The sequence below is a fragment of the Sciurus vulgaris genome (genome assembly GCF_902686455.1).
Source record: "Sciurus vulgaris genome assembly, chromosome: 5".
Taxonomy (NCBI): Eukaryota; Metazoa; Chordata; class Mammalia; order Rodentia; family Sciuridae; genus Sciurus; species Sciurus vulgaris.
This window is the reverse complement of record NC_136465.1, coordinates 170362338-170387900: the sequence shown is the minus strand read 5'-3', so window position 1 is coordinate 170387900 and position 25563 is coordinate 170362338. Positions and strand designations below refer to the sequence as shown.

General features: G+C 59.4%; 1 protein-coding gene across 2 annotated transcripts; it reads left to right on the top strand.

Moving 5' to 3' along the window:
* The first annotated feature begins 2886 nt into the window (after positions 1-2886).
* Positions 2887-18948, top strand: PVALB (parvalbumin). 2 transcript variants are annotated; one of them, XM_079139009.1, is made up of 5 exons: positions 2887-2972; positions 5114-5181; positions 6930-7062; positions 8231-8340; positions 18732-18948. In XM_079139009.1, the coding sequence occupies exons 2-5, from the start codon at positions 5121-5123 to the stop codon at positions 18758-18760; spliced, it is 333 nt and encodes a 110-aa protein (XP_078995135.1). In that variant the 5' UTR covers positions 2887-2972; positions 5114-5120; the 3' UTR covers positions 18761-18948. The 2 variants fall into 2 exon arrangements, with proteins under 2 accessions (XP_078995135.1, XP_078995136.1); XM_079139010.1 differs by lacking the exon at positions 2887-2972 and adding an exon at positions 4897-4921.
* The last annotated feature ends 6615 nt before the right edge of the window (positions 18949-25563 follow it).

The window sequence follows — 25563 nt, the reverse complement described above, 5'->3', positions numbered from 1 at the left end:
GGGTAATGACTTGACTTCTCTGAACTTCAGTTTTGTTCATTTTTTTAAAAGGTTAAAGGAATGTATTTCAGTAACGTATGTCACTGGATCGTATGTGGAGTGTCCAGCTGAAGGCCATGCACAATATTAGGATCAGAGGGAGAAAGGGGGCAGGTCAGTGTGGCGCTGTAACATCCACCCATCTCCCCCAAGTACCTCAACCCTGTTCAGAATAAGAAATCGGAAGCTAGAGGAAAATTCCATGGGGCATGGTTGCTGCCTGACAGTTCTCACATGGGGCAGGAGGTGGCTGAGGGTCTCAAATCCAGGACAGCAACTTTGGGTCCCAGAGAGAAAGACTCATTCTCTGGAGTCTGATGCACCATCAAGTCCACCAAGGACCGAGGACTGTCCCCAGTGCCCGGCACTCCTGAGTGCTCCCAGGACCCAGCCCAAGCACTACTGCATGGCTTCTGACTGCCGGATCCCCACCTCTGTGCAGGGACAGTCCCCCTCCCTGGCAACTCCCACGGTCTGACCTCCCACTGCGCAAGGCTTGAGGGCACCTCTTGACCCAGGCCTGGGCTCCCCTCGCCTCCACAGTGGCTGGCTCAGGGCCGATGGAGGACCAGCCAGTGAAACACACCCCCGGGGCTTCGGATCAGGATTTCACAGCCCTTTCCCCAAGGACTTGGACCTGAACTTTGCCAGTCCTCTTCCAGCCACACCGACCCGTGTGAGTGGCCAGGGCAGGACAAGGCCTTGTTGGACTAAAGAGAAAAGGCAACCTCATGATGTGCTTGGGTTCTGGATCAAGCTGCACCTGAACCTTCCTGGGCTTTTCAGTCCCCTGAGTTAATAAATCTCCTCTTTTTTAAATCCAGTCTGAATCAGGCTGTACCATCCTTGAGGTTAAAAAAATAAATAAAATAAAAAGATTTGACGGGATAAATTCATTTTCTGGCATTAAGGCTCTTGCACAATTAGCTAAATTAATAAAAGGAAAGTTGCTTGAATTAGAGAGAAAAGAGAACTGGGCAGTATTTTATTATTCTCTCAGATTTTCAAGTATTGTGGGTAAAAGATGCTTCAGAATTGAAGTTTAAACCTCACTTCTCCACCTACTTTCTAGCTGTGTGATCTTGGACAAGTCACCAAACCCCTCTGAGATTCTGTTTCTTCAAACCTTCGAGAATAGGTAAGGATGAAGTGAGATCATGGACATAAAGCACTGGATACACATTAGGTGCTCAATAAACGTGCCCCCTCAAATCCGACCATGTCATCTGCATTTATGTCACTAGAGGTGCGTGAAGAAGACCTCTGAGGACAGAGGAAAAGGACAACCGGGCTCCCAAGGATTTACTTATGAAGGATGCTGTCCCCAGTCTTGATGGCTCTTACCAAAGAAGCAGGATAGTATGGTAGGAGGAGAAACCACTTTGAAATCAAAGAAACCTGGGTATAAATCCTACCTCTGCTCTGTGACCTGTGGCAAATCGCCTAACCTCTCTGAGTCTTACCATTTCTTTAGTAAAATGGGAAAGATATTGCTTATCTCTTGAAAGGATATCGGCATGTGGTGCTGTGTACGCGCCCACCCAGCACGGTGTTCATCAAACAAGTGCGACTGCGCAGGCCCAGCGGGGGTCTCTCCCGGGGCAGTCCTCAGGCTATGCAGGATCCCCCCTTCAGCTCCTCACCCACCCTGACGACCTAAGGCCCTGTGCCCACGGTGGCCTCGCTCCAGAGCAGAGGCTCCTGTGCCACCGTCCTCCTGCCCAGCCTCCAGTCCCATTTCCTGTCCACCCTCTGCTCTCCCCAGCCATGAAGCCAGTGGTCAACAAGGGACAATGGAGCCTCCCTCCCACACAGCCTCTGCCTGGAGGCTGGACCTCCTGGGCTGCTGTCAAAACTGGGCTCCGACGAGGCGTGGTGGCGCAGGCCCGTGACCCCAGCGACTCAGGAGGCGGAGGCAGGAGGATCACCAGTTCAACTCAGCAACTTAGTGAGGCCCTGTCTCAAAGCAGAATTTAAAAAGCGGGAGGGGGGGCGGGCGGAATGGGGATGTGGCCCAGTGGTTAAGGACTCCTGGGTTCCATCCCGGGTAGCAAAACAAACAAACAAACAGAAACAAACCAACTGGCTCGAGTGCCAACATCGGTGCTTTGGAGATTCCTTCTCCAGGGACGAGGAGAGGATCATCTCCCCGAGTTCACGTTCATTCCTTCCTGCTCATCAGAACACCCCTCCTGAAGACAGCCGCCTTCCGGCCCCGGGCGGACAAGGCCAGAGACTCCTTTGCACATATGAACGCATCGGGCCTTGGTGCCCTAAAAGTGCATTTGCGTGTGACATCGTGCATACAGTTTCGGGGGTCCACATCCCACCTCGAGTATGCGGAGCACGGCTTGTTCCCACGGAGTGCATTTTAGGGATGGGACCTGAACAGGACGTACCGGGCCCCTCCTTCCACCAGGCCACGGATCAGTGTAGGCCAGGGTGGAGTCCACGCCCGGCCCTCACCTTCCACACCTCCGTGTCTCCCCATCTCTGCAAGAGCCAGTGTCGCAAGGAGAAGCTGACCTGTCCCCTGCCCGTGGGATAACTCCCATCCAGTGGCCTTCCCTTCTCTTTCCTGGCCAGCATTAGAGGAAGAAGACGCTGCAGCTGCCCAGAGTGGTCAGGGAAGGCTTCGTGGAAGAGGCCAGCCCCGCGGGCTCCATGCTGCTGCCGGGGAGGCAGGGGCCAAGGGTTATTAATAGGCCTGGCTCAGGGGGCCCAGCGAGGGTGAATGTGATACAGACACCCAGCACCGGGCGGGGAGTACCTGACACCGGAAGGGGAGGGGGCTGGGGCCGGGGAGCACCACCTCCCAAAATAGCCAGGACGGAAGCCTATTTAAGTGGCCACCCACCACCAGGCTCACCTCCGCAGGACCGCCCACCAGCCCGCTCTCCAGTGCAGGCTCCCACCGTCCACTCCCACCCAAGGTGAGTGGCAGTGGCAGAGGACAGAGGGACAGTGAGGGGGACAGTGGGCAGGCACGGCAGCATCTCCCTGCCCAGAGACCCCAGGGGTGGGTGCCGGGACTGGGCTGCTGGAGGGCAGAACCCCTGGCTCTCTGCCTGGGCCCTAGGTGAGCTGGGCAAGTCCCTCCCCCTGGCCCGCCGCAGGTCCCCATCTGTCCAACACGAGGGCGGAGCCAGACACCTGTGAACTCTGACGATGCCACTGGAGGGGCCCCAGAGCCCAGAGGGGCCGGAGGAGCAGGTGTGGAGGATGGCACTCCACCAGGCCTGGGAGGCTGGGAGTGAGGGAGACCGGAGCAGGGAGGGCGGGCCAGGCTTTCCCCAGGGACAGGTCTGGGGACGTGAGGGTCCAGGTGTGGCTTGGATGGGGACTCGACTGTCCTGGGCACTGGCAGGATCACTAAGGGGGTCAGGAACTCCAGGGGAGTGGGCCCGGGTGGTCTCCTCTGCCCCTGCCTGGCTGCGCATCCTCGCGCCAGCTACAGGTGCCGTCAGCCTCAGTTTCCCCATCTCTGCAGCCAAGTGTCCTTGGCCCGGAAAACAGATTCCCCAGCGAGGCCCATAAGCAGAGCTGGGAGCTGAATGAAAGTAAGCAGCCCCGCGGGGCGAGGGGCAGGGGCAGCCGCACCGGAGGCAGGGCCAGGGCAGCCGAGGGGCTGGGAGGGCCTCCTGCCATCGGCCGGGAGCTTCGGGCTCCCTGGAAGCCAGCTGGCTGCCTGCAGCCTGAAGGAGCTGACTCACCGGGAGGGGGCAGCTGGAGCCAGCCACTCCTAAGGTTTCCAGGAAGGGCGGCCAGCCAGGGCCCAGCCCGGAGACAGTGTTGACAGTGAGTGTCAGGGAACTTGAGCTACTGGGCAGCTGGGCAGCTGTCCCTGGTCCCCACCACCAAGGGCCACCGCAGTCCCAGCCCTTGCCCACCTGCTGGTACCCTAAGTTGGAGACTCAAGGTCCCACTAACAGGGAGGGAGTGGGGACCACCAGCACCCCCAACATAACAGAGGGAGAGAGAAGCCCAGAGATGAAGGTCCCCACCCAAGGTCACATGGGGACTTAGTGCAGCCCCAGAACTAGATCCAGGCCCCCGGCTCCCTTTCCAGCGCCCACATCCTCCAGAGGCAGGTGGCTGCCGCCAGGACCTCTGGGAGACCTCAGGCAGATGCAGGTGCCTTCTGGCTGCATAAATATAGGAAGTGTCCCATTTCCCAGGAGGGCTTCAAGACCACGAAACCCACTGGGTGGCTAGGAAGTGTGGTCTGAAGTGTCACCTGTCCCCCAGGCAAACACCAGCTTCCCAGGAGGTTGCATGGACATGCCAGGTGGGCTCCATGCCCCCGACCTCCCCAAAGAGGTTTGCAGGGCAGGGGGAGTCTAGGCCCCAGGCCCTGGGGCTGGGGAGACCAGGAAAGTAGTTCATGGAGATCCAGGAAATGCTCTTTGAAAAGTCAAGGTAGCCGGAAAAAAATTAGTAAGTCAGGTTCTGAATGTGCATTCCTGGCCAGGTGTGGGATGCAGCTCCCGCTGAGGGACAGAGCTCCCGCTTCGGCAGCACTCCTCTGTCCCTGTCCCTGCCACCCCTTACCGTGGGGTGGGTCAGGTTTCTCCGCCTCAGCGCTGTTTTTGCAGCATAAATTTGCATCTAGGACAGACAAGAGATTTGCAGAGGGGTGGAGAGAGAATGGGTGTCGAGGGGTCCACGGGGTGCAGGATGGACCCTGCATGTCCAATTATCTTCCTCTAAGTGGGATGTGCTCCGAGTTGCCCAGATAGAGCGGTGCCTTCTGCGTGCCCTTGACGGCAGGCTCACTCTCCAGACCTGGCTGATGGCGTGGATGCCCCCCAAATTCCTGAGGTCCTGCTTCCCAGGGCGACCTGGTCGCAGCCCCCCGGGTGGGCGGGCGCTGCGGGAGCAGGTGGGCGGCGGGGCGGCGGCGCAGCGGGACTGAGCGGCTCCGGCTGCGCGCAGAGCCCGGCGCCCCCTGGCGCGGCGCCAGGCCGGGCGGGCGTGCGCCTGGCGCGCAGCACTGCAGCGCTGGTCATATGAGCAGAAATGATGAGAAAAGCACTTTTTAATCTTTTCGCACTTGCTCTGCCCGCTCAAACAGTTGCAGGATGTCGATGACAGACTTGCTCAGCGCTGAGGACATCAAGAAGGCGATCGGAGCCTTTGCTGGTGAGAGCGCGCTCCCCTCCCCACTCTCTCCTTTCATCCACCACCTTCACCCCTGCGCCCCGCGGGCGGCCGCCGGCCAGTCCTCTGCAGCCTCTGCCATGCATCCTGCAGGGCGCTGGCGGGGTCGGGGCGGGTGGTCCTCCGCATTTCCCCAACTCCGCGGCAGGCGGGGACTTGGGCTGCGTGGCGGGGAGGCGGGCTGCCCGGGAAACTTACGGGCGCAGAAGGGCGGACCCGGGACCAAGGGCAAGGACGGGGTCGAAGGAGGGACCTTGGGAGTTCCTGCGCGCTGGGGTTTTCCTCTTTAAGACCCGCGGAGGGGACCGCAGGCGTGCCCACCGTCACTCCCTGGGGCCCTTTTCTGGACCCCCATTCTGGGCAAGACTTTTCTTGAAAAAAGGCGCCGGTTGTTGGACCGCGAATGGCCGAGCTCCCTCCAGGGGTTCAAAGTCCCTCAACTGGGTCGGTGTCGCCAGGGGCGCTGCGACCTTCCCGCCGGCGAGCACCCCTCGGCGCCCTCTTCCAGCCTGGTGAGGCGGCTGCGGGAAGGGCAGCCCCTCTGCCTGGCCTCTCAGGCGACCTCCTCACTCCCCTGTCACCCACGTCGGGAACCCTGGCTGGGAGGACCAGAGACTTTTCCAAGGTCACCTAGCCTGGCAGAAGAGGGACGAGAACTGGGGTGGCCTCGAGATCTGGGTCCCCAGGCGACTTTCCCTCTGCCAGCTCAGAGCAGAGGGAGAACGTGGCAGCCCCCACAAGGTGCACCCCAGCTTCCCACCCCTTCCAGGGGTCCTGAGGATTGGGGTGGTGGGGACTCCCATGTCTATCCTGCTTGGCGCCTTCGCCCTGGGGAGTCACCCTCCCTCCTGGGGCACTGTGAGAGCCACCTGCGTAGCCTTGAGCCAGCGTGTCACCTCTAGGAAGAAGCTGAACGGGACATTGGTCACACACACTCATATAATGCACATCACACACACACCATATCACACACACACACCCCACACACTCACACAGACACATCACATACTATATCACACACACATACATCACAGACCCCACACATATACACTACACACACACACACACACACACACACACACACCGCATCACATCCTCACACACACTTACACCCATATAACACACACACATCATACACACCCCACACATGCACACCACACTCACGCACATCACACACACCCCACACATGCACACCATACTCACACATATCACATGCTCACACACACTCACTCATATAACACACACACACGACACACACACACCATATCACACCCCACACATACACACCACACACACACCACATCACATCCCCACACATGCACACACACAGGCACCACACACACACTGCCCCTGGAATGAAACTCTGTGACACGCCAGGTCTTCTGGGTACCCCTCCTCCTCCCACCGCGTGACCTTGACGGAGGCTCGTCCTCCACGTGGATCTTCTGCATGGCCTGGAAAGAAGGCCACCCCTCCCCCGCCCCAGCACACACCCCAGGTTCTCTCCAGGTTGGTCCCCGCTGCCCCCACCTGGACGCCTCCCCCAGGCTCCAGGGAGACGGGTCTCAGGAGGCCCTGGGGGCTTCCCCAGCTGCAGAAGGCGCAGGCTGAGAGGCGAGGCATGACCTTGGACTGGCACCCCCTCCCCAGCCCTGCCCCCTGGACTCTGCACGCCCACCCAGCCTCCTCCGCCTCGCCTCTGCCCTCACTCTAACCCGCTCCTCCCCCAGCTGTCGACTCCTTTGACCACAAAAAGTTCTTCCAAATGGTGGGTCTGAAGAAGAAGAGTGCGGACGACGTGAAGAAGGTCTTCCACATCCTGGACAAGGACAAGAGCGGCTTCATCGAGGAGGATGAGCTGGGGTAAACAGCCTGTGGCCGGGCGAGGGCGAGGGCGGGCGAGGCCGGGCGAGGCCGGGCGGGCCTCCTTCCAGCCCCTGGGCCTCCCTCTCCTCCACACCCCTCACGGAGAGCACGGGCTCAGACGCAAGCGCAGGGGAGGATGCTTCCCGGCACTGCTGCTTCCGGAAGAGTCAAACCCTCAACTCCAAGTGCAACTAACTAGGTTAAATTATAGCCACTTAATACTGCTAATGGAGTGATGCTACTTAATAATTTAATACCAACGCAGAGGCGGTTTTCCTCCTCGATGGCACCGCGGGCACAGCCGGGGGTTTCATTCCCATTAGCCCTGCATTGATTTCCAGCTGCCAAAGGCACCTTCCGACCGTGCAGACCCCTCCCCTTCTGGACCAGCGTGTTAGAGCAGTTTCTGGGCCAGCCTTGGGTGCAGAGCCAGCTGGGGGACTCAGGAGTCCCTGGAGCCAAGCAGCCTGGAGAAGGCAATGACTGAGAAAATTTGCCAAACCGGGTCCTGGAAGAGTCTCCCATTCTCCCGCCTCAGCCACCTGGCCCATGTCTTCTGACACAGCTGTGCCATATGTCACTCTGTCCAAGACTGCCTTGGATCCCATCAAAAAGAGCAGGAAGAGGGTGGAGAGAGAGGGTTCTACCTCAAGAGAACTTCCTCCACTCACCCCGTCTGCCCCGGACCATCCCCAAGGCGCTCCTCTGTCTGGGACCGTCTGCCCACTATGCCCAACTCAGGAGCCAGCCTCCCCTGCCTCCAGGCATTGCCTTCTCCAGGAAGCTTCCCCACACCCCCTCTGCTTCCCCGAGTCTGTCTGTCCCACCACATCTCTCCTGGGGTCCGTGACCTCCTTCCCATTGATCCAGGTGGCCCGGCTTCCAGCACAGCTCATCAGAGGAGGCATTCGGGGCCACTGGCTGAATAAGTAAGGCAGTGCCGGTGCCCCCACTGAGGCCAGCCTGTCCCCCCACCCCCGCCACTCACTCACAAAGGCACAGCTGCAGACCAGGCTACCTAGCCGGCCCTCGGCAACATGCCCTCTGCTGGCGGCCTGTCCCAGCCGCCCCTTCCCTGCCTGGATGCCACCCGCCATCCACATGAAGTTCCTCCTGGGTGACCTTGGCCTGAATCCTCCTCATCTGTCTCCCTTTCCTCCTCCAGATTCATCCTAAAAGGCTTCTCCCCAGATGCCAGGGACCTGTCTGCGAAGGAAACCAAGACGCTCCTGGCTGCTGGAGACAAGGATGGGGACGGCAAGATTGGGGTTGACGGTGGGTAGCCGCGGCCTGGGCACACGGTGGATTCTGGGCGTGTGGATGCTGAAAGTTCCAAAGGGGAAGGGGAGATGAGGAAGGAAGGACAACCCACCAGGTCCAAGGGCTCTGTTACACAGGCAAAGAAAAACCGCTGTAGTTTTCTAAATTCGAGCCCAGTGATCTCTCACGCACTGGGTGGGGAATCCAGGAGAAATTGGGGTTTCCCCACTACTTTGCCCAGATTCTGGCCCCTGTGGCTTTGCCTATAGGGCTGGTTGTGTGACCTGGGCAGTCTCTCCCCTTCTCTGAGCTGAGGGTCCTATGGGTCATCCAAGGAGATGGGGCCAGCTGATCCCCCAGGACCCTCTAGCTCCCATAGACTCAGATCCCAGGGATGGAAATTCCTTGTCTCTTATCCTCTGCAGCATCTTGTCCTGGAGTCTTGTAACCTCCAGCCTCAAGGCACGTTTGGCTTCACTCACATATACCATTCCAGCATTGTAGGGGAGCCAGGAGAGTCGGCCAGGCAGGAACCGGCCCGAATTAGGAAGTTTGGTTCTCGAACTTAGCTGTCAGCCCAGGTGACTTGCTGGCGGGTCACTGTCCCACACCCCATCCACTCAGCGGTACCTGGTATTCCTGGGGACACGTCCCAGCAGTGATCTCCTCTAGCATCACGTTTTGCAGATGGCCAAACAGATGTTGTAGGTGTTGGTCTAAATCAAAGAGGCAGGACCTGAGGTGGAGCGGGGATTCAGCGCCTGCTGCCCCCCATGTGTCTGGTCTTTCTGCCCGTCTAAGAACTGTGTGTAGGTGCCTTGCCAGCCGCCGACCTTGGGGAATGCACATCACTACCCGGCTTCACCTTCCTCATCACCGAACCGAGGGTAATGAGGGTCTGACAGCGCAGTCCTGAGGCTTAGCTGTGTTAACAGAGTCGGGCACAGAGCAGATGCCGCGGGTTGAACTCATTTCAGTGGCATAGGGACTAGATCGCACTCGTCCTTGTGTCCCATACCTGTCCCAGGGCAGGTACTGCGTAAGCATCTGTTGCCTGAGTGTGAAGTCCAGGTCCCATTCTGTTCCTCTCTGCCCCTCCCCAGCTGTGACCTTGAACATGTCCCCTGTGCACACCCGGGCTCCCTTGCTGGGCACATGGGGTGTGCAAGCTTATCTCTGACCTGCTTGGGCTTGTTGTGGAAATTAAGTCACACAAAATGACTTTGAGAAAGGTACAAGAATTCTAAAACGGGTCTAAGTTTATGAAGGTTTGTTTTTGCTGAAACCGGAAAGGAGCACCTGGCCAAGGTCAGATGCAGGGAGGACCCAGGCCATCTGCCTCCAGCTGCCCTCCTTGCAGCTGGGAAGGAGAGGGGTGGTTTTCCAGGGACCTGAGCCGATGGTGCTGGGGACTCTGGTGAGTGGCATCTGCTCCTTGCACAGGCTCCACCCCAGCCCTGGCTCCCGCCATGAGCCCAGCTCCTACCTCCACGCCTGCCTTCCGTTTTGATTTGCGGCCAGGAAGCCCCAGCTCAGAAGCCTTGGGCAGGTCTTCACGGCCGGCTGCTTCCAGGCAACCTAAATGATGAAGAGAAACCAGGGCAGCCCCTCGCCAGGTCCCTGCCTCCCTCTCCCGCCCGCCACGCTCAGGTCTTAAAGAGCCAACTGAACTTTTCCAACAGACATTTGCTGAGCAGCAACTTGGTGCCCAGCCTCAGGAGAGGTGAGGATGGAATCAGGCCACTCGATGGCAACTTTCCCTGGCTGGGCACCTGAGCAATGGTTCTACGACCCTGAGCCCCAGATTCCTCAGCTATGAACTGCCCAGGATACCATGGGAGTGTCTAGTGTAGTGTTAAGTGAGTGCTCAATAAACAGCAGCTGCGATAACTTTTTTTTTTTTTTTTTTTTTTGGGTACTGGGATTGAACCTAGGGGTGCTCTACCACTGAGCTACATCCCTGGCCCTTTTCAGTTTTTTTGTCTTTTTTTGAAATTTTGAGACAGGGTCCTGCAAAGTTGCTTAGAACCTCCCTAAATTGGTGAGACTGACCTTGAACTTGCAATCCTGTAGGCTCAGTCTCCCAAGTTGCTCTGCTGATAGGTGTGCACCACCGTGCCTGGCTGGGAGTCTATTTTCCCTCTACCTGCACACTGCTCAGGGTTCTATAAACACTTGGTGCTACAGGGTGAGCAACCCTTATCTAAAAGATGTAGGATCAAAAGCATATCAAATTTTAGAGCTTTTCAGACTTCAGAATATTGGCACAGTCTCATGTTAGGATATTCAAAAAGTTTTGGATTTCAGGTTTTTGGATTAGGGATGCTCAGGCTGTGCAAGGTGGAGGCTTGGAAGCTGTCGGCCAGAACGCCACCGCAGCGTAGGGTCCAGGCATGAGCGGCACCGGCACAGGCACGTGCTTAGGGTGGGGTCAGGAGGCGGTTTGCCAGGAGTAAGAACTGTGCGCACGGCGTGTGCCCAGCCAGTGCTGGTCTCTGTGCAGGTGCCACCTCCTTCCCCTAGGAGGGCAGATGCTGAAAGGGCCATCAGGGAGTCCAAGGCCAGCAAGGGCACGAGCCAGCGGTTGACACGGTCTGCTGACAGCATGGGCCCCCCGAGGCTGCAGAGCGCCAGTCAGGAGCTCGGGGATGGGGAAGGTCACAGCAGAGGGGCAGAGGAGGGAACAGACCACCTGAGAGTGGGCCATGCAAGCACGCCCCCAACTGTCCCCCAGACACAAGAGGGCCCCGTGTGCAGGGGACAGGCAGAGCCCTGCAGAGCCGGGAGCTGTTGTGGCTGGCAGGCCACCGCTCCCCCTAAAGCCCAGACGGTCAGAGTCGCACCCCAACCTGAGAATGCTCTCTCCTGTCCTGGGACCCGGGCAAGTCCCAGAGGTCCCTGACCTCGAGGGGGCCTGGCCTTCAAAACCAGCATTAGGACCCTACCCAACCTCTGGGGTCCCTTCCAGCCCTGGGAGTCCACCAGTTCCCAGCAGAGAATCCTCCGCACAAACGGCCGTGAAGCGCGGCGAGGCTCAGCTGAGTGACCCTGAGTGACAGCAGGGGCATCTGACTGTGCGCTTCACACGTGCACAGTGCTTCTCTCACTGCATCTTCCGAGCCATCCTTGAGGTGGACGCTGTTGCGATTCCCGTTTTATAGACGCGAGGCTCAGGGGCCACAGCTTTGCTGACTCCCATGGGGGGGAGAGGAAGATGAAGACCCGAGTCCAGGCGCCCACGGGGCCCCCGCCGCCCACTCCGTTCCGTCCCTCTAAGTCCAGCGAGCACCTCCCACAAGACGATGGCACCTATCGGCTTACTGCTGCTTCTGTCCTTCGCGAGGACGTCAGCGCCGCAGGGAGGGACATTGCCTCTTCCCAGCACATAGAATAGGGCCTGGCACCTAATGGAGGACAGGAAGAGTGTGTAAGGTGGGTGGAGGGAGGGAGGGATGGAAGGACGGATGGATGGATGGGAGGGTGCGTGGATGAGTGAAGGAGCCCCTGCCCAGCCCTGGGGTGGCAGTGACGAGGAAGCAGAGGCTGTGTGGAGGCAGAGGCTGTCTGCAGGCTGAGGGCTTACATGCCCCAGGTGCTGAGGGGTTTGGAACCGCCTGTCGCCGGCTGTTTGTCCTTCTAAGGGGAGCACTACTTACCGTGTTCTGTAAGATCCCAGGTCGCAGGGAAGGGGAGGACAAAGTTCTAATAATAAGCCTTTCCATTCTCGTCTCTGGGGCGACTACTTCCAGGAAGCTCAAAGACTTTTCTAGATGTGATCGATTGAGTCTCAGCAGCCATCTGAAAGGCTGGTGCCGCGCGAGGCAAGGGGAAGGTTTAAGGCAGAAAAGGAGAGAGAAGCCGGAAGGAGGTGAAGGTGCAGGCAGGTGGCTCCTCAGGGGCCCCTCGCAGTGGGTCTCCACCTGCAGTGGCTCAGCCCCTCCAGGACCCTCCCAGCACAGGTGGCCTTGCCCACCTGGCACTTTGGGCCTCTTAGGTGGGCCAGAGCATGGTTTCCGACAAGCTGCCAGGTGGTGCAGGCAGTCCAGGGAGCCGCACCAGGAGAGCCACTGCCCATGGGCGGTCCTGGGAAGGAGGCCCCAGTACTGTCCACTGTTCCATTTTACAGGTGAGGAAACTGAGGCACAGAGAGGCCACATGACATGCTCAAGGCTAACTGAGTAGTAGAGTCAGGACTGAGGCTCAATGTCCCTCCCTGGGCCTTTGTCCCCAGCCAGGCTCTCTGAAGACCCCCAGACATTGAGGTCAGCACCCAGCCCCCTCCTGGTGGGACCCCTCTCGGGTCTACCACTTCTTCCTCCTTAGAACCTCACAATGGCTCCCCAGCTCTTTATTACCTGCACAAACAGGCCCCGGGGAGCAGAGCCCTGGCCGCCAAGCATCGAGACCCATTCCAAACTCAGTTCCAAATGGCTCTCGTCCCCGAGGCCGCAGGAAGATCCACACGCCCCATACTCACATCCGCATACACACGCCGCCCGAGGTGCGTTTTCCCGTGACCCATTCCGGGCAGGATCCGCTCTCCTGTGCCTTAAGCGTGTTCCCATCCAGGACCATTTACTTCATTCGCTACAAAATGTAGTGGCGATCATTGCCTGGCCGAGGCGGACCACCGCTCCTGTGCCTGAGGTTTTGCCTTTTCTGCTTCCTTTGGACAAAACCGTTCTTCTATCCATAAGCAGCCTGCTTCACGCAGGACTCGGGTGGGGGCGTTAACTGCCAAACGCGGGGACCAGCCCGGGAGCAGCCACGTGCTTCCTCCTGGGGCATCTGTTCTCCCCTCTGTAAAGTGGGGATAAAAATACCTCTTGCCCAGGCGCGGTGCAGTTAAGGGAATGTTCTGGAAATGATTCCTTTCCTTTGAATTATGTGAATTTTTTTCTGTAAGTCTCCTCAAAAACTTTTTAGAAGCTGCGGAATCCCAGATTCAACAGAAGCGTGATTGAGTCTAAGAAGCTGGAGGAGCACAGGGACCAGAAGGACACCCTCCCCGCCTCCCTGTGGCTCCAGCCCGCCAGCCCCTTCGGGACTGGATCACCAAGCAGGGCATTATGTGTACACTGGCCAGCCTTTGGTGGCATCTCATGGTGCCATCGCAGCAGTCCAAGGAGGTCTAGGGGACAGAGGATGGTGACCCCCATGGAGAGATGTGGCAATTGAGGCCCAGAGGACGATGAGTGCCAAAGTCACGTGGCAGATCCTTGGCCGAATGGGACCTGGGTCCCTGACTCCGCCTCCCTGCTCGCCCGGGCTGAGCGGAGTCTTTGGAGTTATAAACGGCTCCGGCTCCGTTGCTGAGCAATCTGCTCCTCTATTCCCGGGCGCGCTCCGCTGGCTCGGGCCCTTCTGCTGAACTAGATAAGAGGAGCAGGGAGAGGAGGAGGCGCTTACGTAACCGGCCTCCTGGAAAATGGAGCGGCAGTCAGGGCGAAAGATGGGTCCCTCCCCGTTCATCCCACCACTCCTGCGTCTGAGGGCTGCAGTTAGGACACGGGGCCCTCAGGCTCCACCTCGAGAGACGCAGCCAGGCACACGCCTCCTGGCTGAGTGGTGCAGCCTCAGTTTCCACGTAATAGAATGGGGATAACAGAGCCTGGGAGGACAAACCGGACTCACACACAGGGCAGACGGTTCTGCCTGCTCCCTGCGGCTGCCTGGCTTGACCCCAGATGACCTGCCTCTGGGTTCTGCAGGATGGGAACGTGATCTCTGTCTGCAATACCAATGTATGAGAAACCGAGCCCAGGAGCTATTTCGAGGCGAGGTGATAAACCAGGAGGCCGGTCCCTTCATCCTGGTCCTCACGACAGAGAGAGGGAAAGAGCCTTCCAGACGCTGACTCAATGAGTCTCAGTTTCACTTGGGGCTATCAGCATATGCCGGTCCCACCTGTCAATAGCTGCTAAATTTGTCCAGTGCCCACAACACTTGGGACAGGGGCAGACCTAATTAGGCTGATTTTGGTTTCCTAAGGGAAAGCGAAGAACAGAATCTGCCCGTCCTCCTTCAGCTGCCCCCTCCCACCCCATCCCTGGCTTCTCTGTCTCTCTCTGATTGGACGAGGGAGATGTCAGCAAGCCAGCCCCAGAGGATCCTGGGGGCAGCTTCAGGCTGCACAGGTAGTGCTGTACACGCATGTCCTGCCAGAGGAAGAGCGTCTGGATCCCTCCCAGGAGCACGTCCCTCCTACCTCAACATCAGAATCCACTTAGTGGCCTTCACACTGTGCCCAGCACTGTGCCAGGCACCTCTGCACCGTTTCCTGTGGTCCTCACCATCACCGTGAGGAGTTGGTCTCAGGATTCCCATTGTACAGATGAGGAAACTGAGGACCGGAGGCTGATGGTCCACAGGGGGGCATGCCGGAGGCGGGACCTGAACTCGGTCGGAATAGATGCTCTTGGAAACTTGTGCAGGGTCGCTGGCTGCTGCTAGGTTTCCCCGTCCTCCGTTTAGCTCTGCCTGGTCCTGCGCAGTTCCAGAGTTTCTGTGGTAGTTGTCACTGTCATTTTAGTTGTCATTGTCATTTTGAAGCTCCAACCCATATCGACTATGCTGAGGAGACTCGGGGGGGCGGGGCTAGCTGTGTAAGCCGCCTACTCTGTGACAGGCATCTTTCCATATTTCCTCATCTGTTCTTCCTGACAGCTGTGCAAGTAGCCTGTACCCTCTTTACAGATGAGAACACTGAGGCTCAGAGAGGGACAGTGGTGACCCATGGCCACCCAGCCAGATTGTGATGGAGCAAGATAGCTTCAGAGTTGCTGGAAGGTCACAGACAGGTGCCGTGGAGCTGGGGACTGACGGGGATGCTGGAGAGCAATAGCCACAGGAGCAATGGTGGCCGACAAAGGTTTGAGGTCTCCTCTTTGCAACCGGCTTGTCTCAGAGTGGCTCAGGTACAGATGCGTCTGCATCACCGCGGCTCCCGGGTGTATGCTGTGGCCTGGCCGTGACCTGGAGCCTTAGCACGGCTCCTCCCAGCGGCCCCGGGAAGCAGGTAGTCTCGTGAGCGCCACTGTACAGGTGGGGAAACCGAGGCACAGTGAGTGAAGTGTCTAGTCAAAGGTCACAGAGCAACAAACTGGAGCTGGGAGTTGACCCCCGGCCCCTTTGTCCCAAACCCATGTAAGAGCTAGAAGGTCACCTCTGGACCCAGCACCTCACAGATAAGAGAACCCAACCAAGAAGGACGAGGCGCCTTGTCCAGGGACCTAGCGGACGGCGGGACCCACACCGGAACCCGTCCAGGGTGCGGCCGCCAGCTCCGCTGGCCTGGACTCCACAGGGTCTTTGTGCATTTGCTCGTTTGTTCTCCAAGGCAAGACCTGGGCGTCTCAGCGGAGGCGTTTTGCTAGCTGGAGTTGATTGGCAGGTCCCTGAGCGCTCTGCCCTCAGGCAGACACGGAAGGTGCAAGAGGTGGCCCCTGCCCCCAGCTTGTCTGCAAGTGCCCTGTTCAAGGTCCTGCAGGGATAAAATTAGAATCCCGTGCTTCCGGCAAAAAGTCAGAGGTGGCACTCGTGACCTCCTGGATGCCTCAGGGTGGCAGAGGGCTGATCGAAGAGGCTTCTGAAGGCTGCGCGAGGCCAAAGTGTTTCCCACAGCCAGCCTCCCAATGCCCAGCCTTCACCCCAGGAGACCCTCACTGATGCCCCAGGTCTTCCCCACACCAACGCACCAGACCCCACCTAGTGCAGAGGTGATGGCAGGGTTCTGGTGTACCCAGAGGGCCCCCAGTGTCCAGCTTGGAGGGTAAGACCCGGCCTCCCCTCTTGGCAGTCTCCAGGGGCAGTGTTGGTGACGGGCTCACACCTCCTTCACCTCGAGGCCTAGCAGCCCATGGCCCAGGACAGGGAAGACTGGCTCCCTCCACTCTGCCAGAGGAAATGGCAGGTAAAGCTGGACAGAACTCTGGCTTCCACAGGAGCCGGGCCACCAGCCCAGCCAGGAGCAGCTTCTCACACTCAGTTCCTGAGGCCAGAGAACAGCTGCCGCTCTGCATCTTGTTCTCCACCTGACCCAGACACCTCGTCTCTCCAGCCCCTATTTCCCCGTCTGTAAAATGGAAATCATCTCATGGGACTCTTGTGAGAATTCAATGCAGGAAGACAGTAGTTGTTGAACCTTAGGGACTCATAAGCCATCCCTCCCACCCATACATTCCCCAATTCACCCACCATCCACCCATCCACCCACCCATCCACCCACCCATCCATCTACCCATCCACCCACCCATCCACCCATCCATCCATCCACTCACCCATCCACCCATCCATCCACCCATCCACTCACCCATCCACTGATCCACCCATCCATCCACCCATCCACCCACCCATCCACTGATCCACCCATCCATCCATCCACCCACCCATCCACTGATCCACCCATCCACGCATCCATCCACCCATCCACCCACCCATCCACTGATCCACCCATCCATCCATCCACCCACCCACCCACCCATCCACTGATCCACCCATCCATCCATCCACCCACCCACCCACCCATCCACTGATCCACCCATCCATCCATCCACCCACCCACCCACCCACCCATCCACTGATCCACCCATCCATCCATCCACCCACCCATCTACCCACCCATCCACTGATCCACCCACCCATCCATCCACCCACCCACCCACCCATCCACTGATCCACCCATCCACCCATCCACCCACCCGCCCACCCACCCTTCCATTCGGCACTCAGTGTCACACTGATGTGCCAGGACATTCCAGCCGCAGGGAGGCAGGCTTCCCTGCCCTCCCGGTTTGCTTTCTAGAGGAGGGAGACCAACAAAAATAAGTACTAAATAAGATCATTTCGGTGTGTGCTAAGTACTGTGAAGTAAATTAAAAAGGGCTAGTGTGGACAGAACTGTGGGGTGGTGACATTTGAGCTGGGACACATGCCACCGTATACCAGGTCAAAGTAGGTCAGAAACTCTAGGGTAATGAAGGAGGCCTGAGACTGGATGTAGTGTGACTCCCGTCCCCTTTGCGACCGTGGCCGAGCTGCTTAGCTCTTGGGCCTCAGTTTCCCCAGCTGTAAAATGCAGGCACAGGGGCATCTCCCCGGGTCGTCGTAGGACTCGGAGAGAACGCACGCCAGTCACCTCCCAGGCCAGCATCAGCACGTGCCCGCTGCCAGCTATCAAGATGGACTTCTGAGAGAGCCACCGGCCGCCTCCACCCAGGTCCTGAAGGCGCAGAGGGGATGTGGCTGAGGAGAGCGCCTGGCCTGGGGATCTTTGGCTGTGGGTGTCCGTGTTTCCCTGGGGAACCCCTCAATCAGAGAGCCTTGAGCTTTCAGGACTCTGGCGAGGGGATGACCCTCGCTCTCGCCCATCTTGAGTCCCTGCCCAGGTCTCCCTCCTTTCCTGTCCTGGGACAGTCTAGGGACAGGAGGGCATGTGCCCCCGGCCAGGGTCAGTGCTAGGTCTCGCCCTGGTACGGCAGCTATGGGTTTGCTTTCCTTTGTTTGGCCTTGGTTTTCACTTTGAAGTCACCCTAGGCTGACAGAACTGCAGCGTCACGGGCTCGTGCACCCCCAGCTCCCCAGGTTGACACTCGGTGTCCACATGGCTCCGTGACCAACCCAACCCCGGAGCCGCCTCTGCGGGTTTCACATGCACTAAGTCTGGCAGGGGGCACTTCCCTCACGGGAGCCCTTTTTGTGGCCTTTTGAAGCCATCCCACCAGCTTTTCATTTGTCTCTTGCAAGGAATTCTCACTCCCCTCCCTCTCTCCACGGTGCCAGTGCGGGTACGTGAGAGATCCGAACCCCAGGAGCCCATTGTCCAGCAAATGGCCAGGGGAGGCCTGGAAGCCCTGACCCTTGACCCCAACCTGTGCCCTCCCCACATCACCACCCTGGCACTGAGCCCTGACCCAGCCCTCCCAGGCCGGCCCGAGACGTGGCATCCCAGAGACGCACAATGGAACACGTTGGCGAACCCCTTGTCCTCTCTCATCGCCTGGGGAGAAGAATCCGGAAAAATGGCTGGGTTCAAGCCTCAGTTTCTCACCTGTAGAACAGGCACAGTACTCAGTGGGAGGGTGATGGTCGGAGTCCAGTGAGCTGGTGCGCGGAGTGTTTAGCACGACACTGGCGCGGTGGTCGCCCAGGTCCTGTCGGTGCCGGGCTTGCAGCTGGCGTTAATGATTTTGCGTGCGGCGTGACCCTGAAGCAGAAGGCGCAGGTGCCTCGTGTCCATCCCACTGTATTTATTCACTTATTCCCAAGCTCGCTCATCCATCGCCACCAGTTCTCCAGCGGCAGAACCAGGAGCCCAGAGGACGCACCCAGCAGTGCCCTGCAGTCCCCGTGGACGGTCCCTCTTGCCTCCTCTGCCTCCGACTCACTGGCTTCTTTTTCTTTTGCAGAATTCTCCACTCTGGTGTCTGAAAGCTAAGAGGTGCTGACTGCCCCGGGTCCTCCACCTCTCTGCTCCCCACACCCCATCTCGGCCCGTCTTGCCCCCTCTTGAGTTTCTGTTCCGTTTATATATGTTATTTTTTACTCTCCCATCCCCTGTGGCTCTCAAATGACACCACTCTTCTGGAAAATGCTGGAGAAACAATAAAGGCTGTACCAATCGGATTCCATCTGCATGGGAGGACCCGGGCCTGGTGGGCCTGGCTCTCCAGGCACCCTTGGGTGGGGAACGTGAGAGAAGGACGCACCTCCTCTGCATTGGTACTGAGCATGGCACTCCATGTGGCTTATCCCCGGTAGCCCTTGGGACTGCTGCACAGAGGATACTAGCTCCCAGGACGCAGGGGTGGGAACTCAGTCTTGGAGCAGGGAAGCTATGTGCTAGGGCCGCACAGCTAGGATTCCTGGGTGCCGGGATTGAATGTGGGTCTATGGACGGATGGATGGTGCGTGGATGGAGACTGTGTTCACTTGCTATCACTGTGACAAAGTACCTGAGAAAATCAGCTTAGAGGAAGAGAGCTTTATTTGGCTCATGCTTTCAGAGGTTTCAGGCCATGGCCAGTTGGCTCCCTTACTTTAGGCCTCAGTCAAGGCGGAACATCATGGCAGAACAGCTTGGCAGAGGAAAGCTTCTCAGCTCATGGCAGCCAGAAGGGTGAGCGTGTGTGTGCATGTAAAGAGAGAGGGTGTGTGTGCACGTAAAATCCATGCTCCGAGGGCACGCCTCCCGCGACCCACTTCCTCTGGCAAGGCCCACCCTTCAGTTCCCCGACCGTCCCCTAACGCCATCGGCTGTGAACATGTCGATGGGCGACTCCACCAAGAAGGTCAGAGCCCTTCCGACCCCATCATTTCCCAAGAGCCCCTCTGGGCATTGCTGCACTGGGGGCGGAGCCTTAGACCCGTGAGCCTTAGGGAACGGTCCAGATCAAATACAAAGGTTCCCATTAAAAAACTCTTTTTGTTCCAAATAACCAACACCCAGCTCAGAGGAACTCAAGGAGAAAGAGGAAGGAAAAGAACAAAGTTGGGACAGCTCAGGTGCCTGGCGATTCTGCTCTGGGAACGAGACTCAACTCAGAGACTCAGGCAGGACCCCGAGCCAAGTCCCTCGGTCTCCAGGCAGGGTCCCCTCAGGACGTCGAGGTGACCCATCCGCTCAAGGCCTGTGGGCAGCAGGACCACTGAGAAAGGCCCTGTCTCTCCCGGTCACCTCCCGAAGGCCCCAAATTCAGTCCCATTAAGAGCGGGAGCCGCGCTCCCTGGACATTCCCCTTGTCCAGCCCCTCCTGGGTCCCCATCTGTACAATGCCCTGTGCAGGATCGGCCATCGCCACCCCGTGTAGACGAGACCGTAAGGCTGGGGAACTCGTGTCGCCCAAACCCCTCAGCACGCCGTTGGTGGAACCAGGACCTCAACCCGTGAAGTCTCCTCCTCCCACGACGGCCCGGGCCAGGTTTGCTCTAGAGGCCACGGTGGAGGAGGGACTGACCGGCGTCCTCTCCCACCCACGGCCGCCACCTGCCCCTTCTCTGGCTTCTGAAGGACAGGCATGGACAGGCACTTTCCAGGGTGGTGGTCAGGCAGGGCAAGCAGGCCAGGCCAGGAGGGGACAGGGGACCAGGGCTGGGGGCTGATTTTGAATCCCAGCGAGTCCCAAAGCTCACCCCCAGCGCTCAGCCCGTCCTGGGGCCCCAGTGGCCCAGCCTTGGACACTCCCGTGGGGCTGGGGAGGAGAAGAGGGGCTGCCCCATGTGACGCAGGGGGAGGGGTGGGGGCTGCACGTCCACCCAGAAGCCAGTTCCTGGCCCCTCAAGAGGCTGGCCCAACAGGACCACAGGACAGCTTCCAGGGCCGCCGGCCGGCATGGTGTCCCTCCCCCTCCCCTTCTTGGCTCTGCACCTGTGTTCAGGGGTGCAGAATGACGGGCGCTGCAGGGGCGGGGCGCCTCGGCCCCCACTTCCCGCCCTCACGATGACAGGCGACCGGAGCCACCTCTACAGGCCAGAAAACCAGGGCTCTGGGGACACCCGGCCAGCGAGGGCGGGGCTGGAATGCAGTGTGCAGCTGACCAGGACACAGACTGGTCACCACAGCTGTGCCCAGCTGGGGACAGGGAGGGGAGGGGCCAGAGGGGACCACAGCCCAGCAGGGTGGTCAGGACGTGGCCATCAGGACAAGCGGGAGCCATGTGACCCCAACGTCGGTCCCCAGCCCCAGCACCACGTAGTCCTGGTTCCGATCGTCCCTCGGCCTCTGCCCCCACCTGAGCCCAGGCCAGTCGGGCAGGAGCGAGACGGCAGAGCCTCCTGGCCTGGTCTCCGGCTCCTAACGGCCTCCAGTGGGGCCTCACACCTCTTCAAGCAGGACCGCGCCTCATGCCCGACAGGTATATGTCCTGGGAGCTCCGTGTGGAGGCAGCTGGCTCCTCCCTCTGGTCCCTGGACCACGGTGGCAGGTTCCCAGTCAGTCTCCTGTCTCCTCCCTTCTTATTCCACTCCCCTCTCGGAGCTAGGAACTCTGACAAAATCTAGACCCCACCGAGTGTTCCCAGCTGGGAGCCGCTGAGGCCGCTGCTAAGTCTGCAGACAAAACCCCAAATCCAAGGGCAGCCTTCCTGGCCACAGGGCCAGCGGCCTCCGCTCCCCAGCCTCTTCCCTGGCCCCTCGTCATCCGTCCTTCTGTGCTCCCCGTCCTCCCCGACTGCCCGAAAGGCTGGTCCCACTCATCTCAGGAAAGCTACCCCACAGGGCCTGTGGTCAGGGTCAGAACCCCGGCCGTCTCCTGCAAGTGAAGAAGAAGTGACAACGTGGCTCCCACCCGCCCCTCCAGAGAGGGTTGAGCCCGCGGGCAGGACTTGTCCCCAGACCTCCTGGCTCCCAGGGCCTGGCACAAGGGCCTGGGACACGTGTCCCCAGAGGTCCTGTGTGTCTGGGACTCACTCAAGGTCACCCAGTGCAGTGACAGGGTGCTCGGCCGCAGCCTCCTAGTGTCCCTGCCCGCATGTCCCTCAGGAACTGCTCACTCAGCAGGCAACGAGGGCTCGGGCAGGAAGCTGCAGCTCTGTGGGCGGCGCTGCACTCAGCAGGCCCAGTCCCCGTGGCGAGGCCAACTCCTGGCTTCTCGTCAGCTGGACGGGGCTCCTCTCCGCCATTGCTGCCCTCAGAGGAGCTTCCCCATCACCCCGCCGGCTTCTGTCTAGGGGGCAAGGCTGGGACCAGGGGACGGGGGCAGAGGAGCTGCCAGCCAGCCCCAGCAGCTTTAGGTAAGAGCAGGAGCCACAGGACCACGGGGCACATCAACAGAGCCATGAGGAGCCCTGGACACTGATGGCCCAGAGCCAGGAAGGGATTCGGGCTAGTAGGGGCAGGAGGGGCCAGGACGGTCAGCACGAAGGACCAGAGGCTGGGGCTCTGCAGCCTCGGGCCCGGGGAACAGGCCGTGCCAGGCTGCAGCTTGGGGCTGGCACAGCTGCCTTCCAAAGCTGCCTCCTTGAAGTCCTACTAAGCACCAGGCACTGTCCTGCCTGCTGCTGTGTTGTCCCTCCAACAATCACACACTGAAACCTAATCAGCGATCGATGGTATAAGGGGCGGGGCCTTGGGAAGCCATCGGGTCACCAGGTGCCACCAGGTGCCTCATGAGCGGAACGTGTGCCCTTATCACAGAGGCATGAGGGAGGTTGTTTGCCCCCTCTGCCCCGTGAGGACGCAGCCAGGGGGCCTTCTAGGAAGCAGACGGCAGCCCAGTCCCCAGGACTCTGAGCCATACAGTCTGCAGCGGGACCGACGGAGGCTCGGCTCACACGGTCTTTCACACACCAAATAAAGTCAGATCCAGAGAAGTTAGGTAACTTGCCCAAATGGCACAGCAAATGCAAGTGACAGCAGCAGACCAACACTCGCCCATTCTGCTGGTGACCAAGAAAACACCGGGAAAGAGGAGTCCGCCCTATGCGGGCACAGCGGTAATGGGCACGGCAGGGCGATGCAGGTGAGTGGGGGCGTGTTCAAAGGGGCCGAGGCCAGGACCCCTAAAGGGCAGACGCGAAGAGGGTCGCCTCGCTTGCAGCACGCGACTGACCCCCAGGTGGCTCAGCCGGACAGAAAAGGCAGGGGCGTCCCCTGGAAGTCCTGCTTGCCCGAGGCCGCGGGGCCATCAGGCAGTGGTGAGAACCCTCCCCCAACACCTCGGCCTGTGACCTGTTCATGTTTCAGGGTTGACACAGGCGACCCCGTTTGACTTTGGCAGCCTTCACCCGACAACTTCTGAGAACCTACCTGTGCCCCACACTGGTCGCCATGGCCACCGCTGGACGCTCCCCAGACCCGGCCTTCTTCCCAGCTGGACACCCACTTGCTGGTTTGCAGGGATGGTCGGGGAAGAGGCCCTGGCGGCTCTGTGCTCGGGCTCATCTGTGTTCACAGGCCGTCCTGCGTGGGGTCAGAAGCGTCCCTCTGCCCGCTGGCCAGCCACGCAGAGCCTCGGCAGCCAGCCAGCACCACTGTCCCAGAGCCCCCAACTCTCCTCCCAGGACAGTCACTCCTGGGAAAGGGCGAGGGTACGGCTGCTGGGGACTCCTGGGGCCAGACCTGGGGACCCGGGACCCGCCACGGGGTCGTGTCACTAGAGCCAGGAGGACCCTCGGGATGTCCACTGTACAGGTGAGGACACAGCTCAGGTCGCTGGAGAACAGGGGACTTGGCCTGGGGGGAGGAGCCACGTGGAGGGGAGAGGCCTGCTGCTGAGGCTGCAGCCTCCCCCCTCAGTCTCCCCGCACACTCTGCAAGTGCCGTGCGGAAGCATCCCAGGCCCATCCTGTCCTGTCCGCAGCTGCCACTCACGCTTCAGACTTTTATTGCCTCCTGGCTCTTCTCCCTCCCCCTCCCCCTCCCCCTCCCTCTCCCTCTCCCCCCTCCCCTTCCCCTCCCCTCCCCCTCCCCTTCCCTCTCCCTCCCCCTCCCTCTCCCTCTCCCTCCCTCTCCTCCTCTCTCTCCCTCTCAGCAGCCTCAGACTCCTTAACAGCCTGTGAAGCCCTGTGTCCAGCCCCTTCCAACCGCCCTTTCTCCTTTCTTGCCACGCCCACGTAGCCCCCAGGCCCTGGGTTCATTTCCTGCATCCCCGGCTCCAACCAGAGAGAATGCTCCTTTAACTATGGTGTCCTCTCTCCCCTGGACCCTCTCTCGGGCTAGGTCTTCAGCCTGGACCACTGCTCCACCCCTGCCAAGTTCATGCTACCCAGACCTCAGGCCTCGGCCTAACCCAAGCCACTTCTGGGAAACCTTCCCTGCTGCCAGTGTAGCCAGAATTAAGGACAGGCAGTTAGTGTAGAAATAGGGGATGGGGTCAATTCAAGGAAATGAAGCCATGAAGCCACCTGCCTCTGGAAGTTGGAGACTGTCCCTGGGAGAATGGAATGTCAAGGATCTCCGGAGGCCATTGATGACCAAATTTACCTGCCCTTATCAAGGACTGCAGGCAGGAGCTGCTAATTGATGCCCCTGGGCCCTTGCCTGCCTGAATCGCCTTGGCCCTCCCCCTGCCCGTGGCTTCTCACTTAATGCAAAACCAGGCCTAGTCACGTAGGCAGGAAGGGGGAGAGGACTGGAGAACAAAAGAGAATTTAACCTATAAAAGATGTAGGGTGCGCTCACTTCTTGGGACGTTAGAACATCAGCCGTGGCCCCCTTCTCCCTGCCGGGGAAGTCTGTATTATTACCTTTAAATAAAACCTGCTTAACCTGCTTGCCTTGGCTGCTTCTCTAGTGTTCAGTCTTCAACATTAGAAGGAGCAGAACTGTCACCGGTAAATGGCGGGATCACCAGTGCCCAGGTTGAGCTGCTGCTTTGACCTGCAGGAACTCTTCACTGAGCATCTACTAAGTGCCAAGTGCCGTGGGGCTCCACAGAGTGAGCCCCATCCGGGGGGTCCTGCTCTGGCCCACGTCCACTCAACGTCATGCCCTCCTTCTCTTATCTTCTGTTGTCTCTAGAGCCACGATGTGCTTGCAGATCACGTCTCTGGTGAGGGTAGCTGGAAGAAGAGAGCCTGCCACCGGCAGCAAGACGGCTCGCGGGCAGGCTCTCCAGAGACACGCAGCCAACCAGCGGTGCATCACCTCTGTGTCACTGACTGAAATAGGTGACAAGACTAGCTAAGAGGAGGACAAGTTTATTTTGGATCATGGTTACAGAGGTTCAGTCCAAGGTCGGCCAACTCCATTGCTTTGGAGGAGAAGCAGAAGGTGGTGGCGGAAGGACGTGGTGGGGGCAGTCCCTCAGCTCAGGCAGCCAGGGAGCGGAGAGAGGGAGAGAGTGAGAAGCCAGGGACAAGGTACGGCCCAAGGCCAGGCCCTGGGGACCCCCTTCTCCAGCCATACCCTGCCTGCCACAGTACCACGCAGCAGTCCGTGCTTCCTATCGACCATCAGAGAGATGGACCCACATCTGTGAGGTCACAGCCTCAGCTCTGCACCTCGCCGCCCTGGGGCCCGTGCTTCCAACACGTGAGATTTTCAGGGGACATTTCCAGATCCAGAGATAGCAGAGAGAGAGACAGACGGACAGATAGGTAGGGTGGTCCTGACTTAGGAGGGTTCAACTGAAGTGCTCCTGACCGATGCGTTCAGTAGAAACCAGACTTCAGATCTGACTCAGATCTTTTCCTGGACCGGCATCGTGCAGTGTGGTCCTCTCTGGAGACGCCGGGTGGCAGCGAGGAGCCAGGGCTCCCAGTCAGCGCCGGTCACCAGGGGAAACGGCCAGGCCTCTAGACC